The sequence below is a fragment of the Phyllopteryx taeniolatus genome, chromosome 5 (genome assembly GCF_024500385.1).
Source record: "Phyllopteryx taeniolatus isolate TA_2022b chromosome 5, UOR_Ptae_1.2, whole genome shotgun sequence".
In the NCBI taxonomy this organism is placed as follows: domain Eukaryota; kingdom Metazoa; phylum Chordata; class Actinopteri; order Syngnathiformes; family Syngnathidae; genus Phyllopteryx; species Phyllopteryx taeniolatus.
The window spans coordinates 22,790,813-22,812,196 of NC_084506.1; the positions used below are offsets into that span (position 1 = coordinate 22,790,813).

Genomic DNA, 21,384 nt, shown 5'->3' on the forward strand with positions numbered 1-21,384 from the left:
AAACTGTTGATGTGGAACATTCCTAAAAAGAAGACAAACTGTTGATGTTGGAATTTCCCCCCCAAAATTATTGATGTGGTACTTTCCAAAAAAAGAAGACAGACTAGTGATAGTACACTTGATTAGATAGATGACAAATTATTAATATTGAACATTCCAAAATAGAGTCACTGATGGTGTAGTGGTACACTCGCCTGACTTTGGTGCAGGCAGTGTGGGTTCAGTTCCCACTCAGTGACGGTATGAATGTGAGTGCGAATGGTTGTCCGTGTCTATATGTGCCCTGCGACTGACTGGCGACCAGTTCAGGGTGTAGTCTGCCTTTCGCCCGAAGTCAGCTGGGATAGGCTCCAGCACCCCGCGACCCTAACCAGGATAAGCGGTGTTGAAAATGGATGGATGGATGGATGGATGGATTCCAAAATAGAAGAACAACAATTGGTTTTACACTTTCCTAAGAAGAAGATAACCTCGTGAGGTTGACACAAATACACACACACACAGACGTGGTCATATTCAACTTTAATGTGCACAGCATGGTATTGTACAATTAAAGCAAGGTGAAAAACTTTATATATAAAAATATCACCTTTTGAGCCTCCTGTGAGAGGGAAAAAAGACAGCAGGTAGACAGAAAGAGAGACAAAGCATGCAAACGTGAAAAGCTGAGCCCTCCCCTTGCCTGATGGGAGATATCACATTGAGTTCTTAAATGGCAACACAAAAAGCACCTCCCACTTTGTGTCAGCTTTTTACGTTTTTAACAAAGTGTTAGTTCTTTACGAAAAACGTTAACGCGCTAATCACCAACGTTGTTTTTCTGTCGTATGTGAAAACAACTCAAAAGCAAAGAGAGTCTAAGTCAAGTCTTTACAAGAAATCAGTCGTCACCTAGCTAGCTAGCGAGCTAGCAGACTATGCTAAGCTAAAACAAACCGTTAGCAGGCAGCGACATTCAGTTTTATTGCATATTGTTCACGTTGATACGCAATAATGGCAGTATGCAGGTACAGTATGTTAGTTAGCCGCTAAAGTAAGCCGCCCCAAGTTCTTCGTGTTTTCAAGCAGGAGGCTAAAAAGGGAAGCGCAAAGGTGAATTGCATTTTTTTTTTCATAAGCTGAAGCAAGTGAATAAGTGCAGGCGGTGTGTTGGTCTCCAGGGTGGCGGACGGCGAAAAAAAGGGTGGCGGCGGGTTCAGTGTGTCTGACTGCAGCAAAGCCAGGTCGGGGGGCGGAGGGACGGGGGGTGGTTTTCTGAGGTCACAGCGGGGGCAAAAGGATCAATGGTTGTTTGGTTTTGTTTGGTGTCAGCAGGATTCGGGCCACCGCCGAGCTAGCGCTGCGACCACCGTCCTTCCATGAGCAAACATGAACAAGGTGAATGTCGGTTTGTCTAAACCCGGTACACACATAAAGGGACCCCACAAATGAGAATAAAAATCAATCAACCACAATCAAGAGTCGGAGTAGAAGTAGAAGACGTTGGGCTAGCTTTAAGCTAACTCCTTAACTTCTATTGCAGCTGAAACCGGCTTTGGCTCGTTTCCTGATTACCTGTTGTCTGCGGCAGGATTTTTTTAATTGTAAATTGTTGGAAAAAAAATCACACTTCAACACACCTCACACCGCAGGATAATCTGAAGAGACATCCAATATTCTGGTTTTTGACGATTTTGTACAGAAGGGCCGGAACCGGGTTCATAATCGGACATTTTTAAACCTTTTGTCACATCAGAAACATAACGGTAAGTACTGGCATTCATTCACATCTGCCTTTAAAACAGAACGAGACGAATTTTGCGTTCACACAACCATTGCAGCTTTCAATGGTACCTTGACTTCCGAGTTACACCTCCAATACTCCTTATGTCAAAAGCCGGTTTATTCAGATTATGTTTGTAAGGGGGCAGAATCGAGCTCAAAATCGGCTAGGTTATCTTAATGCCTTACAACTTGGCACATCGGAGGCATAACCCTAACAGCCACTCAGAGACAACCCTCAGAAGGGGGGAAATTGTGCGTATACAGGGCTGTTGCAACTTAATAGATTTAGATAATGAGATGTGTTTGGGACAGCGACAACTGCTTTCGACACGGAGGGGTGTGGCCAATGAATCTGTGGCATTAAAAGTTTAACACTTTTCCAGCGATCCGCTTCTAATACTATGTCAAAAGCTTGCTTCTGCAGATTTTATTAGTAAGGGGGGGAATTGGGCTAAAAATCAGACCAATTCTCTTACGCCACATTCATACCAGCTTCCTGCCAATTCATTTATTTATTCGTCATTTATTTGCGTGTGCCTTGAAGGCAGAACCCGCTGAAGTTGGAACATTGAGGGACATTCTGATAAATAAGATGTGTCTGGGATAGCCACAATTGCGTTGGCACAAAGGGGCGTGGCCAGTAAGCCCAGGGTGGTAAAGTTGACACCATCTTCCTCTGATACTATACCCGAAGATGGCCAATTTGCAGGTCAACTTCAACCCTCACCCCACCACACACCCTTCTTGTATCCGTTACCTTACACAAAGGACAACGAGCTGGGAAAAAGACAGTTTCGATGGCCAGCGTGGAGGGGCTTTTGTGTGCACTTGGATTTTAATAGATTAAAACATGAGGGAAAGGTCTAGAACACAAAGAAATACCACCCCCCTCCCAGTCCCTCAACTTGGAATGTCCAACCTGTGAAAATGTCCTATCAGACTCTGTCCCACCAACCCCCCACACCCCCATGAATTCCTATGAATCCTCTTCAGTATGGCGCCTACACCTCCTTGGTGGTGCTGATCCGCACGTTGCTGAAACACTTTCCCATGGCCTCGAAGAGCGGGTCGCAGAAGGTGTGCACGCAGATGGAGTAGACGCGGCTAACGCAGTGGATCTCGATCAGGTAGCTCTTGATACAGGGCACTACTGCCCAGATGTGCACAAAGGACAGGATGGCAAAGAAGATGCCCCACACCAGCGCCAGCGGAATGCCCACCAGTGCTGTCAGCAGGCGGTAGCACCAGTACTTGGTGACGGTGAAGGTGGTGAAGCTGGCCTTCCACACGCCGTCGAAGCTATACGTGCCCGCTGGCTCCGCGATCACGTCCACGAAGTCCACCTGAGGGATTGAAGAAGACCAGTGACAAGGGTATAGAACTGTCAGTGGGAATGGATGGTTTATCAGTTAATCCACTAGAGTGTGCTGTTGTGAATTACATTTTTACGATTAACAAAGAGTGATTTCAAACTGATCAGTTATACTTTTTGCAATCTTCTGCGTCATTAATTTTCTAAAAAGAAGACAAACTATTGATTGTACACTCTTCTAAAAAGATTAGCTCTTTGTGAGTCTTTCCGAAAAAGAATACAAGCGTTTAACGTTGCACTTTCCTAAAAAAAAAATTTTTTTTTAACTATTGCTGTAGCATGTTCCTTAAAAGTAGACTAACTTTCTTTTAAAAAAAAGAAAAAAAACAATTAATTTAGCACTTTCTTAAAAAGAAGAAAAACTATGGATGGTGTCACTTTCCTAAAAAGAAGACAAACTATTAACATTGTACTTTCTTAAAAAGATAAGATGACGACAAGCTCTTGGTGTTTCTCTTTCCTAAAAGACGAGAAACTATTGATGTTGCACTTTCCCATAAAGAAGACAAACTATTGGTGTTGGTCGTTTATTTAAGAAAAGTATTGATGTGGCACTTCCCTAAAAGGAAGACAAACTATTGATTTAAAACCTTCCCTACAAGAAAATAAATGATTGATGTGGAACATCCACAAAAAGAAGACAAATGGTTGAAGTGGAACTTTCTGAAAAAGAAGACAAACTATTGATTTGGAACCTTCCTGAAAAGAACCAGCTTTTATTGTATTCACCAAATCAAACTCGCCAAAACGAGACATTGTACGTTCACACAGCCAGTGCGGGAAAATTTGACATATGGCAAGGTCAGCGCGTTGGTGACAATGGTGGATCAACTTCTACACCCCCATTCTACGTTGGCACCTTACATGGAGGGGGAAAACAAGTGAGAAAATGTTGACTTAAGTAGTAAAAAGCAAAGGTAAAATCCTTTCTTTTAGGTGGCCTCGCGCTTCCAAGCGGATCATCCCGCTTGGAAGCGCGAAGGTCACGTTGAAGCGTCAACACACCACCGACACTCCCTGTCATTCCTCTCGCCTGCTTCGTGAGCTCACCGTCAATATTTATCCTTCTCAACTTTGTAGACCTCACATTGTTCTCATGGAGGCAACATCCGTGAGGTTTTACATGAACTCCAAATGCCTCTGTCAAGTGGATTTGGCTTAGTGAGCTTAGCATAAGGACTAGACTGCTAAAAACATGCAGTCTAAATGTATGTCTACGTATGTGCACTATGATAAAGTTGGACTTTTCAGATGAACCCATCTAATAACGCTATCAAGTCAATCCAGTTTAGTTAGCCTAATTTAGCATAAGATAGGCAGAAATAAGGACCAAACGCACATTAACATTAGCCAAAATGCATGTTGCTTAACATGTACACTATGATAACGCTTTGGATTAATTCCTAATACAGTAGAATAGAAAAGAATAATACTATATTCTCTACCAAGTTGTGTACTTGTCTTTTAATGCCTCTGTCAAGTACATTGAGTTGAGTTACGGTTAGCCTAGCTTAGCATAAAGACTAGGCATGCTAGCTCTGTAGCTAACGCAGATTAGCATTGGTCTGAATGTGTGTCGTTCAGCATGTACACTACGGGTACGTTCGGAAATGCACTCCAAGTGCGCTCAGTACACTCCGGCCTTTTCGGAAACTCAGAGCGTCGTGGGAATGTGCTGTTCGGTTATTCAGAGCGCCACACTCTGAAATTGCCAGAGCGCACTCTGGCCGCTCTGACTGGGGAGACAGAGCATCACACCGTCAGGCAGGACGAGTATGGAAGCTGTTCAGGCAAGGCGGTCATTCATAAATTCAAAGAAAGGGAGCGTGTTTTGCCTCTCAGAGCACTGCACTGTCAAAGTTGAGTTTGGGCGTCAGATTGAATTTCCGAATATACCCTAAGTATTGACACGCCCATTTTGCTAATGCCTTTGTCAAGAAGATCCAGCTTAGTTAGCCTAGCTTAGCATAAGGACTGGGTATGCTAAAAACGTCTAGTGAACATACATTAGCATTTCTCTACATGCGTATCGTGCATCATGTACACTAAGATAACATTTTAGATCAATCCTAATGCCTCTGTCAAGTAAATCGAGTTCAGTTGTGCCATCTTAGCACAAAAACTGGACTTACTACTGTATATGTATATCTAATGCACATTAGTACTATTAGCATTAGTCTAAATGCATGGACACAATGCTAATGTTTGAGGTCTTAGGTGGAGCTCCAAATTTTTCTGATAAGTAGATCCATCTTCATTAGCTTAGCTTCGCATCAGGACTGGATGTACTAAAAAATAACAACACTGTGACCTCTTTTTAATAAAGACCTATGTAAAATATATAGTGTCAACAACTTAAACAATCACAAGACAAAAGTCTTGTTTCCACCAACCAGTATTGTTCAATTCAGTTGGGTTTGGTATAAATTATCCCACGTTTCTAATGTAAGAAATAGTGTGCTGTCTTTTCAGCACCCTGACGATACGATACACTTTTCACCTTTCCATTGTAAAACTATGCAAATTCCCACGTTTTTAAAATAGTTACAGTAACATTATTAAAGCTTCATAGAGCCACTTTCCAGAAGTACACTGAACTAGGAGAGTACAAGAGGCCTCTTGAATAAAAGTAGCAGCAGGGCTCTTCATAATAATCATCATAGTAAGGCTATTTTTTCACTTTAAAGCGCTTGTTAAAACACTTGAGTGTTTATTTGGAAATCTCACAGCGAATTCTTTCTGATGTGTGTTATTGTTCTGGCGCTTTTAAGAGGCCAGACGATAGCACTATAACAAATAAAGCCCGTGAATATCAGCAACATCGAAAAGCTTCTTCTGAGGCCCAATTGGAGTCTCGTGGAAGCATGTGAGCCCCTCCCACCCCCACGCGTGTCGCCCTGGCAACCCTATTTTTGCATCAACAACAAAAGCGACGTGCTATTCTTAGAGCGCTATCTTCAAACAAAGTGGGACAGAAGCATGTTAATGGACTCTTGTGTCCCTTATAGGGGCTTCGCATGTGACAGGAAGTGTCAGCTCGGGTCACATGCTGTTTCACAATAAAATAATGAAAATTTACAACACAATGCAACAAACCTTCCACCTGGGCCTTAAAATAAAATATGTGATTTTGTTCTTTTTTTCCTACTTTGTTTACTTTTCAACGGCATTAAGATTGTTTTATTGTTTTTACATGTTAACATTAACTGTGGTTAAAACTTATAGGACTATTCCATATTCCATTTTCCGTAGTGCTCGTCCTCATTTGGGTCATGAGAAAGATGAAGTTTATCATCACAGCTGAGAGGTGGGGTACACGCTGGACTGGTTGTCAGCCAATGTCCAGGCACATACACACAAATAATGGACTGGTTGCACACCTATGGGAAATTTAGTCTTCAGTGAAGCTAACATGCATATTTTTGGAATGTAATCACAGGATGAACACGTAAAGTCCACACAGGGAGGCCTGAGTCCAGATCCGAACCTCAGAACTATGAGCCAGACACATGCAAAAACCACCCGTCCATCATTGCCAAGTGTCACCCATTGTTACCACTTTGAGTGAGTCTAACGAGCAGAACACAATGAACAAGCGGCTGCGTCACAGACCTTCTATTGCACGCAAGTGGCTGCTCTCAGCTATGGAAACACCGCGTCTGAATGGAAAGTCACAAGCGAGTGAACCGAAGCGGCACGCGTGGTTCTGATGCGGCGCGGTGATTGAGACCAGCTGCGGAAGCTGCAGCTCCCTTCAACCGCCCTGCATTTGCGTGTGTGTAACTTGCTGGAAGGGGTTCCCTGTGTGTGTGTGTGCGTGTGGCAGAGTTGAGTCAGTGACCTCAAATCACCAAGCAACGATGTGGAAAAGTTGACGTTCCCGTCCGGAGGTTGGGCGGGCGGAAAGCCCAAAAGGTGCTCCTCGCCTCTAAATGCTTGCCTGAAGGAATTCCTTTAAGAGTGTTTTTACACCCAAAATGTGAAAGCATGGCAGCCTAGTGGTTAGCAAATCTGTGTCACAGTTGAGAGGTTCTGGGTTCCAATTTGTTGCCACATTCCAAAGAATGGGTTTTTTGAAGGCTCTAAATTGTCCATAGGTGTGAATGTGAGTGTTGGTTGTTGATATCTGCAACTAGTCGATTGGCTGGCGACCAGTCCGGGCTGGACCCCGCCTCTCGGGTTTCAGAATGTTTTGTATTACATATAATTACAGACAGAGTAACGAGCGTAATTGAATGTTTCCACTGGGGATGTTAAGATTGTGGCCGATTGTGGAGGAGGTCGGAGAGTCTGACTCATTTCTCAAGAGACGCAGAAAAGTGAAAAGATTCAACTTTACTTCTTATCATTTCTACACATAAACGACTTGCACGTTGTGACAAAATGCGTGTATGTGCTAATTGTCTTCTCTTTTAAAATATTCAGGAATATTTTGAAAAGCACAAGAAATGATGTCATGGCAATGCCGAAAGATCATATTGTCTGCCACAATACTGGCATATTTGCATGATACGCTTTAATGTATCAACCAGTGTTAAAGTCGTACAGTACGGGATCATATCATACAACATAAAGATATGCATTAAAAGCATTGCGTGCATTAAATTATTCAGCTTTAAAATAAAATAAGTACAAGTCAAAACGATATTTCTAAATGTATTTAAATGAATGCCCCTAAATGCTCCAATGTCATTCAAAACATTATAAGAGGTAGAGTACAAAATAAAAGTTTTGAAAATGATATAAAAACATAATGTTAAAAAAAAAAAAAATAGACGAGAAAAAAAATCTTGTTACACAAATTAAAACATTACAAAAAGTGTATAATATGAATATAAATCTATATTAAAATATTTCAAGAAAAAAGTTGTAAAGTTAAAACTATTTTTTTATGGGCTTTTTATAGTATGCAGTACTATCTCACGTGTGGGAAAGGAGAGCCACAGTTACCGATGCATCTTTCAGCCGCTTAGTGAAGGCCGGGAGAACAGTAAAACACAGCACACTCTCACAAAGGAGCTGCTGTCGACCACAGCTCACACTCATACGCCTCCCCACCAAGCCCCGCCTCTTAAAGAGCACATGCATGGACAAGCATTTTAATAAGTACAGTATTTTCATTATATTTTACGCTTGAAATTTGTTTTGGGCGTTCAAATATGTTTACAGTGTGTTTAAAAAATGTGTTCCAATAGGTTTAAAGCGTGAGTAAGGGGCATAACTTTTTTTTCTTTTTTTTTGCATGGTCTCATGGCAGATTTTTTTTTCAGCTAATGCGAGTGAGTGTGTAATGTTAAACGATAAACGGGGGTTCACAGTAGTGCTAAAGCTATGGTCACATGGGACGGGAGTCGACTGGAAATTGAGCGGGGTGTGGCTATGTAGGGATGCCATGTCCACAATAAGGGTGTTTCCCTGCTTTTCCAGGCTTTTCACGCACACACATTTATATACACACACCTCATCCCTGCCGGCTGACAACAGGTGGCGCCACTCCACCACTCACTTTATTTATTAGGGGCAACAAACGTAAATGAAATAAACAGTGCAAGAGCCTTGTGGAAAGAAATTTCTGCTCCAACAATAGGAAATTGAGCATGTTTCCTCTTGGCTGCATTTTACCCCCCACATAGTAAACTCTCTCTCAATTAATATGACGTCATATGTACATTAAAAAAAATTGGAATACCTTGACCACGTCGTCGTTGATGTGCTTGGGGTCTCGGTTGACCAGGTCGATCTCCTTGGTGTGCACGTCGTCCATCATGGACTTCTCGTTGAGGCTGTCGTTGTCCATGTCGCCGCCGTCCTGGTGCGTTTGCTTCTTGTTGTTGGGCTTGTAAATGTTGCCTTGCTTTCGGATGAAGGGCGAGCGCACAAACTCCTGCGCGAGACGGAGAGGGAGTGAGGGAGGACGAGGAGGAGGAGGAGGAGGAGGAGGAAGGAGTGAGAGAGTGGAGTGGCTGCACTGGGTGGAGCGCTGCCACACCCCACCAAACAGCCACAAGGGGTCCTCAGTAACACCCCCTCCCCTCACAAAAAGGCTTGGACGTGCCTTGTCCGTGCGTAATTACGCACCCGGAAACACCTCCCGTGCGCACAAACTCAGCATGATATGATATGATATAAAAGACCAACATTAAAATAAGGTAACGTAGTAGGCCTAAGTGTTCATAAAAGCGAAAAAGTTTTATTCCTAAAAAGTATATGTATTAATATTATTGTAAGCCGCTTTAACGTTATGCATACTGTGAACATTAACACGGCACTTAAATATTAGAAATTATAAAGAACTACTCAAGTAATGACTCAATGAAAAGGTATTGGCCATAAAAGTGAAATAAAATAATATTGGAAATTTCTTTTTTAAACCTTCAAGATTAAATGCAAATGTATTGTTCCTAAAAGTTCAATACAACTGAGCTGCACTAAAAAAAGAAGTACTGTACTTTTCAAGTAGACATGTTCTGTACATAAATAATATATACAGCACTAGTGGCATGCTTTCCACACTTGGAGAATCGCCGAACTAAAAGTTAGTAAACATACACACACAGGCACAAACGCCTAATTGTGCAGTAAATGCTAGAAAAAGTGCTCAAAAGCACGTGGCGAAAAAGCTGCCAGTCGCACCAGTGCCAGTTGGAAATTGACGTCATCAAGTGTGTCTTGTGTTTATCATGTGCGTGTGTGTGTGTGTGTGTGTGTGTGTGTGGGCGAGCGACATTAACGTAAGTTTCAAACTGCGTTCACAGCGTGCGCAATACGTCTTTTACGCACGGAAAGTTCACGCGCAAAAATTCCGCGCGGGGGAATTAAATGTCGCACGGTCCCGCTAATGCGCACGCGCCGGGGGTCCTACACATTCAATCGGCTGGTGCTAGAGATCGCGAGGCACACACACACACACACACACACACACACAAAATGCAGTGCAAAGACGCAACTCTACGATAAAAAACAAACAAACAAACAAAACAAAACAAAAACCAGGCGTAGCCCACTCGTATACCTCCTCAGGCTCGGTGCTCTTCAGTCCTCCTGCCATGATGTCGTCCTTCTAGCGACGAAACAGCAATCCGGCGGCTGCCAGGCGTGGAGCTAAATTGGGGAAAGAGGAAGGAGGTGGGTGTGTATGGGGTGGGGGGGGGGGGGGGGGGGGGGGGGTTCCCACGGTGATTTATTCTCCCGACCTTTTCCCCCTCAGCGAACGTGATTAGAATGAGAAGATGTGGAGGAGCTTCCAGGTTGCAGGAGGGAGTTGATGTGTCGTGATCTGTGATGTCAAAAGTGAGCGTGCGCGTGCGCGTGGAGAGGTGCTGGTGTGGCGTGGAATGACTTGCAGGCAGGAGTACAAGAGGCTTCTTGTCGGCCGAGGGCTGGGCGATAATTGGGAGCGACAAGGTGTTTATATACGCGCCGTTCAGCACAAGCCAGATCAAGTGGAGCCAACACTTTGCCGCATTCCCCCAAATGGGTGGGGGGCGGGGGGATACACCTCATCAGTGGACTTTTACCAAGCTGTATAAGGGTTGCATTAAAAAAAAAAAAAAAAAAAGTGCAATTACAGTGGTGCCTCGATTTTGGATTTTAAGTCCTTCCAGATCGTAATTTAGTTTACTTGCATGTCAGATTAAAAAAACAAAAAACAATCACAAACAATCCTGAAAAATAGCACTGTGTTGTATAAATCACAATAAAACAATGTAAAGGGGTTTTACAAAGTGTAATTACTGTACGCACTGTAGTATTCGTTTGTTGGATATGTGCCTTTAATGGGTGTGGCCTACTGAGTGGCGTCACCAGCTGCCGTTGGGTTGGCCGGTTAGTCTGCGTGTGAGCGTCTGGGTGTGAGTTGGGGCTTACAGCAGCCCCTAGCGAGCAGGGGCATTTCTAGACCCTCTGGGGGCCCCAGGAAAGAGGGACCAAGGTGCCCCCCCCTCCCACCCCTAAAAAAACAATTTAAAAAATTAAAATAAACATCAACCAGGTTGATGGAAAACTGCAAAGATATCTTGTTAACTTGTTAAATACAGTGACAGCTGGTCAATAGAGGGCGCTAGGGTGCTGCCCCACCACTGACAGTTGCAAATAGTTGTAATATCTAAATAATACAGATGAGTGAACACATCACTATTGCTCTTGTTGCCGGTAATTACAAGATGATGATGATGATGACTATGATGTTAATATTGCATGACTGCTTTTTGGTGTGAAAACAGACCCGTTATAATAAGTGGTATGTTTTATAAAGTTCATTACACGAATAAAGTCATAATTTTTGAGAACAAAATGTTGCAGTATCTTAATTTAATGAGAATAGTTTTTGTATTTGTATGAGTATTCAATGACAATATTAGAAAAAAAATAATTGTAGTTTTAGGAGTAAAATTGAAATATTACGAAAAAGTTGTACAGTTATGGGAATAATGGCATAATATTTAAAGAAAGAACGTCCACTTTCACAATAAAGGTTGCAATGTTACAAAATGAAAAGTTGTAATGTTATGACATTAAACTCATCATATTTTGCCCCAAAAAGTGCCAAAAAAAGGGAAAAAAGTAAACATTGCCCCAAATAAACATTACAAGATTTTTATTTTTTTTCCATATTGTACGACTATAGACAGGTATTTTTAAGGAAAAATGTGGAATTCAAGTCATTGACGAGAAGACATAGAACAATCATATTTATTTATATTAGTTTGATGTTCAGAAGCAGACAAAAAAGAAGCAGCCCGTAAACGTGCGACAAGCATACATCTTCCCCTCCCCGTTCGTCTTACAATATATATTTAAAACCAACATAACATGACTCAGCATTATGTCTCACTCCGCAGCCTGTGTTGTTAGACGACACCATGTGGACAAAGGTATTGGGACACCTGCATATGCATCCCCGTACTTTTGTTCATAGTTTTAAAAACAAAACCAAACAAACAAAAACAATCTGGTATCCAAACAGAATTGATCTGAGCACAAATTGGACATGTCTAGTCACAAAGATGTTTCATCCAAAAGACTTTCACTTAAATCGCAAAATTTTATTGCAATAAAAAGTCATAATCTTACGAGGAATAAAGTCAGATTTTTTTCCAAGATAAGGTCAAAATATGATATTAAAGTCAAAGTTAAAAGGCTTTTTTCACTTAAATCTATGGATAAGTAACACTGACCATTTTTTTTTTTTACAATTAAACATAACTACCACGTGTACCTCTAAATGCAATAAGATTTCTTTAATTGCAAAAAAGGCCTATTTTCATTTCATTGTTATGATAAGAAATTCCTATTTTTTAAAAAGGAAAAGTTGAAATGTTAAAAGAAGGCATTTTTTTTTCCAAGGGGGTAAAAAAAAAATCATCATAACAAGAACAAAGACTGATACAGTATTGTCAGTGTAAAAGTAATTATCTTGTGAGAATAAAGTTGAAGTTTTCGAACATGAAGTCGTAATATTGTGATATTATATTCAAACTTTAAAGGTCTCTCCACTTATATCCACTGAGAAGTCATGATGACCCTTGTCATTTCAAACAATTAAACACAACTACCACGCGTACCCTTAAATGCCGTAGAAATTTTGTAAAAGTGCAAAAGAAAATTGCCAATTTCCAGAAACAAATTCCAAATTTTTAAGAGATAAAAATTTGGGATGTTTTTGGAATGAAGTCATATTTTTTCAAGAAACAAAATCCATCTTTACAACATATTTTACGGGTATAAAAAAAATATCATAATCTTACAAGAATAAACTATTAAATATATTTTAAAATATTTTTCGGATATAAAGTTGAAATATTATGATATTCAAGTCAAAGTTTAATGAGGGGAGAAAGTCATATTTTAACAACAACTTGTTTTCATAGTATTACATGTATTGTTCTGGATGTTTTTATTGTAAAAAAAAGAAAATAAAATAGGGGCTATTTTCTCAGAAAAAAATACTTTTGTCCTTCAAAAAATGAGACTTTATTTTTCGAGAAAATATGCCCTTTGTCTTCAACAAAAACAGACTTTATTCCTGTAATAAAAAGGCTTTTGTTCCAAAAATAAAAAGATGACTTTGTTCATGCAAGGATTTCAGATGTATGTGTTGATGTCCCACTCGCATCAGGGCTTTTAATTGGCCCAAAGCTAAGTTCCTCATCCATATAGTTAGCCTAATTGCCTAGGCGACTACGCTATTAGGCTAACGATGTGTCGGAATGCACTTTTTTAAATGATGCCACACAATAATTTATTGCAAATTATTTAGTTGACCCCCAAACTATAGGTCGCAGGCCCCCGGTGGGCCCCAGTTTTACAAGCACTGCGCTAGAAGTCCAAACATCAATTTTTTGGCAACATCTCCACGGAGACCCCGAGAATCCGTCTCGTGTGCGTCATTGGTCCACGTGCTGGACGTGGACAGAGGACAAGCTCGTGCCCAGGCTGCGGAAGAACGGCGCCACCAACATGTTCGTCAGGCTCGTCCACACCAGCTGCAGGGACGGCAGAACCACCAGGAAGCTCCGGATGCCCGGCATCACCAGCCTGGGACGGGCAAAAAAAAAAAAAAAAAAAAGACAAAGGTTACAATGGGGAACACAATCTGTTGATTTGGAATAGAATTCGAAACAAGACGGCAAAGCAGTCAACACCGAGTCATTTTCAAAGCAAGAATTGGTTGCTTTTGAAAGCTCTCTAACACGAGATGACAGCTATGCATGGTCAAACAAGAATCTGTTGATTTCTAATAGTATCTAACACGTTGATGGGGATTGCATGGTCAAAACTGTTTGTGAAAGCAAGACTTGATTTTTAAGATAATGCCAACGCAAGTCGGCTGAGATTTATGGTCAAAAACTGATTGTGAATGCCAGAATCTGTTGATTTTTAAATGCTATTCAACTCAAGATGGTGGCTTCGGGGTTACCAATCAAAACAGATTGTCAAAACAAGAAACTGTTGATTTTGAACAGGTTCCCAACACAATATGGCAGAGATTTGTGTTCAAAACTGATTGTGAATGCAGGAATCTGTTGATTTTCAATAGTATCTAACAAATGTTGACAGGGATTTATGGTCAAAACAAGAATCTGTTGATTTTTACTAGCATCCAACATTACATAGCAGAGATTTTATGATGAAAACTTCTTTTCAAAGCAAGAATCTGTTGATATTGTAACCTGGACTTCCTGTTTGTGTCAGAGGTGGCCGAACATGGCCGATCTAAAGCCTAAAGCGCTTTCCCGCCTCCCCGCGGAAACTTCCTGCCTCCATCATGGCCGCCGAGGGTCTGAAGAATATACCACGCCGGTGTTGAAGAGCATGTCAAGCATCTTGTCTGTTTTTTCCTCCCGCTCCATCCTCAGTGGAACTTCTTCTTCTTTTTTTTTTTTTTTTTTTGGCACGTTTGCACCAACTTTCCTCGGACTCACTTTTTGGCAGGTGGCGACGAGCATTTCCCATCAATGAGCGCTCTCTTTGGGTTAGCCCGTTTGCCTGTTAGCTCATATGCTCGTTAGCTTGCTGCTTAACAGCATCCAGGTGGCCCACGTGATGATGTCAGCAGTAAAAAATAGAAGAAAAAAAACACACCGCATGATCATAATAAGAGTTAGGGAGAAAAGGGCTCACTATTTTGCAAAGTGACGTCATCTGTATAAATTGCTTGTGTCAATGTTTGCCTTGGGAGCATTTGCAAACATCCCATAATAGTCTGTCGGGCTCTTTCGAACTCACTTTCATTTCTGCGTCGGCTCTCGACTATTTTTAAAACAAATGACGGCATTGAGCACATTTGCCTAAATTCCTTGTTTGTACACTTTTTGGATCATATTCTGTTTGGTTTTTTTCTTCTTGTAATAGTACAACTTTTCTTTGCATAATATTACAACTAGCTTGTAAAACTATGATTTAAATCTTGTAATATTACACTTTTGTTCCGGTAAAGTTACTACTTTTTTGTTTCGCGATAATATCACAGCCGGATTCTTGTTCAATTATGATCAAATGTTTCTGAAAATACAAAGAAATAAAAGTTTTACTCATGAAATTGAAATTTTTCATGTAATATGACAACTGATTTTGCATAATACAGTATTACATATTTATTGTCATAAATTTATCAATTTATTTTCCTAAAATCTCAACTGTTTTTTGACATTATTCTCGTAATACTACAACTTCTTTTGCATAATATTCTGACGTAATTCTTCTAAAATTCTTTTTTCTCACAATAATATTAAAGCCTGATTCTATTAAATGTTAGGACTATTGTCATTAGATTACAACTTTTTGCTTTTACTATTAACCTTTTTGCATATTTCTTCTTCATTCTTACAAAATTACAGCTTTTTCCCCTCAGAATAATGTTATAGCCTGATTCTTGAAAAATTACAACTTCGTTCTCATAAATTACATTTTTTTACGAAAATAATTCGACGATTGTCATTAGATTACAAAATTTTGCTTACAATATTCTATTTTTTGCAGAATATTATGATTGTAAGATTACAACTTCTTTCATTTATAATTCAAAAAAATTAGTATAAAGTTACAACTTAATTTTTGTAAAATGATGACTTTTTCTTCTAAAATTCCAACTATATTCACGAAATATTACAACTTTTCTAAAAATGTAATTTTATTCTTGTAAAATTACAATTTTTTTTCTTTTAATATTACCATATCTTTGTATAATATTCAGACTTTATTTTTCATAAAATTATGACTTTATTCTTATAGAATTACAACTTTTTTCCTTTATTATTTAAACTTTTTTGCATAATATTCCGACTTTATTCTTGGCAAACTTTGTTCATGTAACATTACAACTTTTTCTGTTATAATTCTAGTCTTGTGAAATGACCAGTTTTGTCTCGAAAATATATTACGACTTTATTCTTGAAAAATTACAACTTTTTCCTCCTAATATTATTATAGCCTGATTGTTATAATATGACAACTTTTTTTTTGCTTAATTTCATCTCATAAAATTTCAACTTTGCCCAGCGGTAGTACAATGTAACTCTTCAAATGACAGCTATCTTCTCTTAAAATAAAAAATCATTCTCATAAAATCACATTATCTTTTTAAAAACGTTTTTCTTGTAATATTTGAACTTTATTCCCTGTCTCTATTGTCTCATTTTGTGCATCCGTTACTGTCATACAAGTATATATTTACATTAAAAAAAGTAGTCTTACCGCTTTGAACGTGAACTCGCTTATTTTCTGTGCATATTCTCGTTGTCACAAGCCAAAGAAAAAGCGCAGCGTTAACCCTTTGACGCTCAGTGGTCGCTTACCAGATGTGTACGAGGCTGAGAGCGGCGAAGACGAGTCCGAGGAGGAAGGCGAGGGGCACGGCCAACAGCGCCCCGAGAAGCCGGTACAGGCCCAATTTGACCACCTCGAAAGTGGCGTGGCTGCAAATCCAAACCCGGTCGAAGGTCCGAGCGGATGCCGGCTCGGCGATGACATCATCGAAGCCCACCTGACGGCAAAAAACAAACAGAAAGTCGCTCATCGCTACTTTGACTTGGGCGTAATTGTGACTTGAAGAAAAATATATTTTTGAGATAGTTTTACCCCTCCCACATTTGAATCTATTAAACTGAAATATAGAAAAAATACTGTATGTATTGTGGCGTCTCTTAGATACATGCTTGTCGTGTGCCTTTAAGAGGCGGGGTCTGGTGGCGTGCCGCGTGACGTCTGCACGTGTGTGGCTGGGCGTGAGCTGTGGAACACAGCAGCTCCTGCGCGAGTGTGCTCATCGTGTTTATGGAAGTACAATGTTATTTTTATATTTAGAAAAATACGAACTAAAAAAAAAAGGAAAATATTGAAATTCTATCGAAAAAATATGTTTTACTTCCAATTTTTATTTGCACAATTAAAATAAATGATGGCATGTGATAGAGAATTATGATTTGTCCTTCTTAATGTCCATATTCAGATTTTTTAAAAATATGAAAAAATATAAAATGTAATATTTAATATAAAAATGCGACAGATGGTGGCTAATAATAAATAAATAAAAATTAAGGTGGCTCCAGAAAGACACTGTTTTTATTCTTTGGGGCTAAAAAATTCAAATATGGGATAAAATGCTATACACACCATTATTATTTTTCCTTTTGGTGCGCATTTTTTTAATTTAAAAAATATTCTATTTAGATATCCAACATAACAGGTATACATGTACAATCCTACATTGAATAAATAGGATTGTACATATGTCTGTATGTTGGATATATTTAACATTTTATAAATACAGCTCCGAGAATAAAAATTAAGACACCAAAAAACAACGCAAACAAACAAAAAAAAATTATCTTTTTGGGTACTTTAAGCAATTTTCATTTTTTTGCAAATAAAGGCTGTCAATGACAATATTCCTATTTGGGGGCTAGGTTGTCTCTAGTTTATAGACTAAAACAAAAATGTGCATTGGTAATTTTTCAGCGGTGTCGTATTTTTTGATAGAGAGAGAGAGAGAGAGAGAGATGGCGGTGATGGAAGAAGCACACCTGCGCTAACAAAACAACGGTTGTGTGATCAATGACGTCACTCCCCCCACTTCTGCGTCACGGTGACTTGAAAACAATGGAAGGCTGGGTTAGTTAGTTCCGGTTTGTTTTTGTTTTACCTTGAGGTGCGCGTTGACGTCGTCGGGGTCTCGGTCTTCCTGCGCGGACGGCAACCGGTCCTCCTTCCGGGCCAGCATGGGTACGATTGACCTGTTGAACTCGTCCTCGTCCACCATGATGCTCGTGTCCGACTTCTCCTTCTCCGGACCCATTGTCGCCCGCTAGCTCGCTCGCTCCCCACTTGGAACTTCGAGTTGTGGTTCGAGTGCGCAGTCAGCGAGCCGCTCCGCTCGTCTGCGGCACGAGCAGAAGCAGGAGCAGGAGCAGGAGCAGGAGCAGGAGCAGGAGCAGGAGCAGGAGCAGGCACCACCCCCGCCCCGCTCACTGCAAAGCAGCGTGGGGTCGACCGTCAACCGCGCGACAGCACGCTGCTCTGCTCTGCGTGTGCGTGTGCGTGTGCAGTCACTGAAGGACCACTGCTGGCTATAAAAGGACTCTGGTAGAGGGAGAAGTACTGATTCAACTCGTGCACTTAAAGGGAACATTTACAGTTTTTTTAAAAACACACACACATATGTTAAAACTCTCTGTATGCCCTGACATTGTCATTTCTACCATCAGGCTGACAGTAGAATAGTATTAAAATGATCTTCTGGAAAAGGTCAAGTGGGTCGACGGGATCTTGAGGACAGCAGCAACCGATAAGATGACGTTTTCCTCAACATAATAGCCACGAGCCGATTCTTGGTATATTACATCTTTTTAGAAAAATATGACTTTATTCTCATATTTTCATTAAAGCAAATCTTAAAATTGCAATGCTATTCTCGTAATACCATATCACGACAATATATATGAGAATATGATTACTTTATCCTTGTAAAATTCCAACTTTTTGCATATTACCACTATATTATCAGAAAGTTACTACTTTATTCTTATTTTTTCCTGATAATTTTCCAACTTTATTCTTGCTTCAGAAAACACGCGTTATATCCTTTTCACTTTGGAATTCATCTCCATGTACAAAAAAACAAACAAAAAATAACAAAAACTGGAATACAAATACGGACTTTATTAATTAATTGATTTATGTAAATATAAATATATTAGTATTTTTTCCAGCACGTTCTGATTTTTACATTTTTATTGTGCCTTTACTTAATCAGGTCAGCCCAGTTGAGGCGCAAGGATCTCTTTTCCAAGGGAAGAGTGGCCAAGACAGCAACTTAAAACACAAAGTTTCAACTGTTAAAACAGACAACATTCACACACTAAAATAGACTAAAACAAGGAGTGTTGTCATGGCGACATCTCAATTGCTATCACTGACCATGTACACCCCAGTAAAGTGTGTCACTTTTTAATAGTAAAAGAAAAAAGTTGTAATCTCATGACAATAGTCCTAACATTTAATAGAATCAGAACATTTGTTTACGCGACATGCTTTTGCGTAGACGCCACAATCTGGAACAAGCTGTGTGTGTGTGTGTGTGTGTGTGTGTGTGGTGTTTTGGGGCAGGCTAGTCACAAAAGTGGGCCATCAGTGTGAGTCAGCTAAGCAGAAATACATCAGACAAACATTCATCAGGTTCAACCCGGCCAACGGGAACAATAGAAGAACAAAATCCTGCTAGATTAATGCGCAAAATGCACTTTGTGACACGAGTGTGTGAGGGGAGTGTGCGGCGTGGCCCGTTGCTCCTTCCATCTGTTCAAAAATCACCTTAAAAACTCATTTAGAACTACTAATAAACTGGTTTTATATACAGTTTTTACATATGCATAAAAACTAAAAGAGTAACGGTTTATATTCATAATGCCTCATGGATAAAAATAAGCTTCAGAATCAAAAAATGTTTCATCTACTTTATGCTTTGTTTCAAGGCCCCATTTGTGTACATATCACATTATTGATTAATTATGATCCTCAAGTGAATACTGCTTTAACGATGTCATCTTATAACAGTTTGCTTTTGTTCTGATTCAGAATAGGGAGATTTGCTCAAGGCAGGGGTGGATCTATTCTTGTAGGTCACAGGGTTGTGGGCCAACGGGGGGTTGTTCATGCCAGAGACTCTTTCACATAGAGATTCCTCCAAACAAGCCAAATCAGAGTTAGTTTTACACAGAGAGCCTGCAAAATGGCCCTAGCAGACCCTGTTCCACACAGAGATAAAATACAATGGCCACACCGTAACCTTTTTCACACAAAGATCTAACAAATGTGCCTCATTAGAGCTTCTTTTACACAGAGATCCCACAAAATGGCCACATAAGATACTCTTTCGCGCATGGATCCCACAAAATTGCCCTATCAGAGCATGTTTCACACAAAAAACAAACAAACAAAAATGACATTTCAGAGTCTGTTTCACACAGAGATCGTGAAAAACAGCCACATTTCTTTCACATAGAGAACCCCAAACATGGCCACATAAGAGTCTCTTTCAAACCGAGATCCCGCAAATAGCCCTGTGAGAGCCTATTTTACACAGAGCTCATGTAAAATGGCCACACCACAGCCTATTTCACAGAAAGATTCAGCAAATTGCCTTATCAGAGCCTCTTTCCCACAGAAATCCCACAAACTTGCCATATAGAAGTACCTTCCACACAGACCTCCTGTAAAATTGCCGCATCAGAGCCATAACAGAAGATGCAAGACTTATCTACCGTTGCCTTTCATACAGAACCCAGTGAAGTTGGAAGAATGCCGTCAGTGTAAAAGCTTCTTTCACATAAGTAGAAACTAGTTGTTTGTCAGGGACAATTGCTTACTGGGTCCACTTGGTTCCCCAATAACTTTTGCCACACTTAATGTCCAGCCAGTCAACTCTGTGTACACTTCAGCAAGGTCCCATGACTTGAATTTTCACAATTCCTTAGTGAGAATTTCACCAAGCATTTTTGTATCGCTTGTTAGCCAAAATTCTAACAAAATTCTACTGACGCGGTGATTATGCTAACTGACGAAGATAAGCTAACAAGGCAAGGTTGGTGCTAGGTAATAGTAATTTGACAGCTAAAAGTGTTACTCCTTCATATTGTCATCTATTGAACTTTTCCTCTGTGATCTGATAGCCACGTTAGCTTAGCATCGTGATTAGTTTTGCTTGTGTGACTTTCTATGGTGATGCTGCTTCATATTTCACATGCAAAAAAAAAAAAAAGTCCAAATCAGATGTTTGAGAGCTGCGGAGGCTTGTTTCCCCACCAAAGACGTTCTTGAGCCGGCGTGCCGCAACGCGTCTTGTCAGTCAGTCAGTTCTTGCGCTGGATTTCCATGGCCTCGGGACACATGCCTTCATCTTCATCATCACCTTTTAAGCGTCTCTGATGGGCCAAGCTCATAAATGTTTGTCAATAAGAGCAAATATGACTTTTTATTCGTTTGTGGATGTGCTCGCTCTGCTGTTATTGTTTCTTTCTGACCTTTCGGAGGCTTTTCATGTTGCAGCAACACGATTATGAAACCAAATCCCGTGGCCAGAATTCTTGCAAAAGTTCAATGATTTGATTGTGTCACACTGTCGGGACATACAATCCAGTATTTTTTGCACCATTTTGAAGGCATTTACACTGTGATCTAGCGTGCATGTAAAACACCAGTGAGTAAATAAGCATGTCAATTAATATGGATTTCATAGTCATCCGGACATATGT

The 21,384-nt window shown here is 40.2% G+C and overlaps 2 protein-coding genes across 2 annotated transcripts; both read right to left on the reverse strand.

The window, feature by feature from the left end:
• Positions 1-507: 507 nt before the first annotated feature.
• On the reverse strand, positions 508-10,291 carry cav1 (caveolin 1). The gene is made up of 3 exons (XM_061773865.1): positions 10,149-10,291; positions 8,826-9,020; positions 508-3,107 (listed from the first exon to the last, which is right to left on the reverse strand). Exons 1-3 carry the CDS (start codon positions 10,182-10,184, stop codon positions 2,766-2,768), a joined length of 573 nt encoding a protein of 190 aa, XP_061629849.1. The 5' UTR covers positions 10,185-10,291; the 3' UTR covers positions 508-2,765.
• Positions 10,292-11,811: 1,520 nt separating this feature from the next.
• On the reverse strand, positions 11,812-18,199 carry cav2 (caveolin 2). Its single transcript, XM_061773866.1, has 3 exons — positions 17,778-18,199; positions 16,432-16,619; positions 11,812-13,672 (listed from the first exon to the last, which is right to left on the reverse strand). The coding sequence occupies exons 1-3, from the start codon at positions 17,928-17,930 to the stop codon at positions 13,522-13,524; spliced, it is 492 nt and encodes a 163-aa protein (XP_061629850.1). The 5' UTR covers positions 17,931-18,199; the 3' UTR covers positions 11,812-13,521.
• Positions 18,200-21,384: the final 3,185 nt, after the last annotated feature.

Coding starts and splice junctions, on each gene's coding strand:
- cav1 (XM_061773865.1), bottom strand. CDS start 10,184: ATGGCAGGAGGACTGAAGAGCACCGAGCCTGAGGAG. Junction 9,021..10,148: donor AGAGCACCGAGCCTGAGGAG/GTATACGAGTGG, acceptor CGTCTCGCGCAG/GAGTTTGTGCGCTCGCCCTT. Junction 3,108..8,825: donor TCAACGACGACGTGGTCAAG/GTATTCCAATTT, acceptor TCAATCCCTCAG/GTGGACTTCGTGGACGTGAT.
- cav2 (XM_061773866.1), bottom strand. CDS start 17,930: ATGGGTCCGGAGAAGGAGAAGTCGGACACGAGCATCATGGTGGACGAG. Junction 16,620..17,777: donor ACGTCAACGCGCACCTCAAG/GTAAAACAAAAA, acceptor TTTTGCCGTCAG/GTGGGCTTCGATGATGTCAT. Junction 13,673..16,431: donor CTCAGCCTCGTACACATCTG/GTAAGCGACCAC, acceptor TGCCCGTCCCAG/GCTGGTGATGCCGGGCATCC.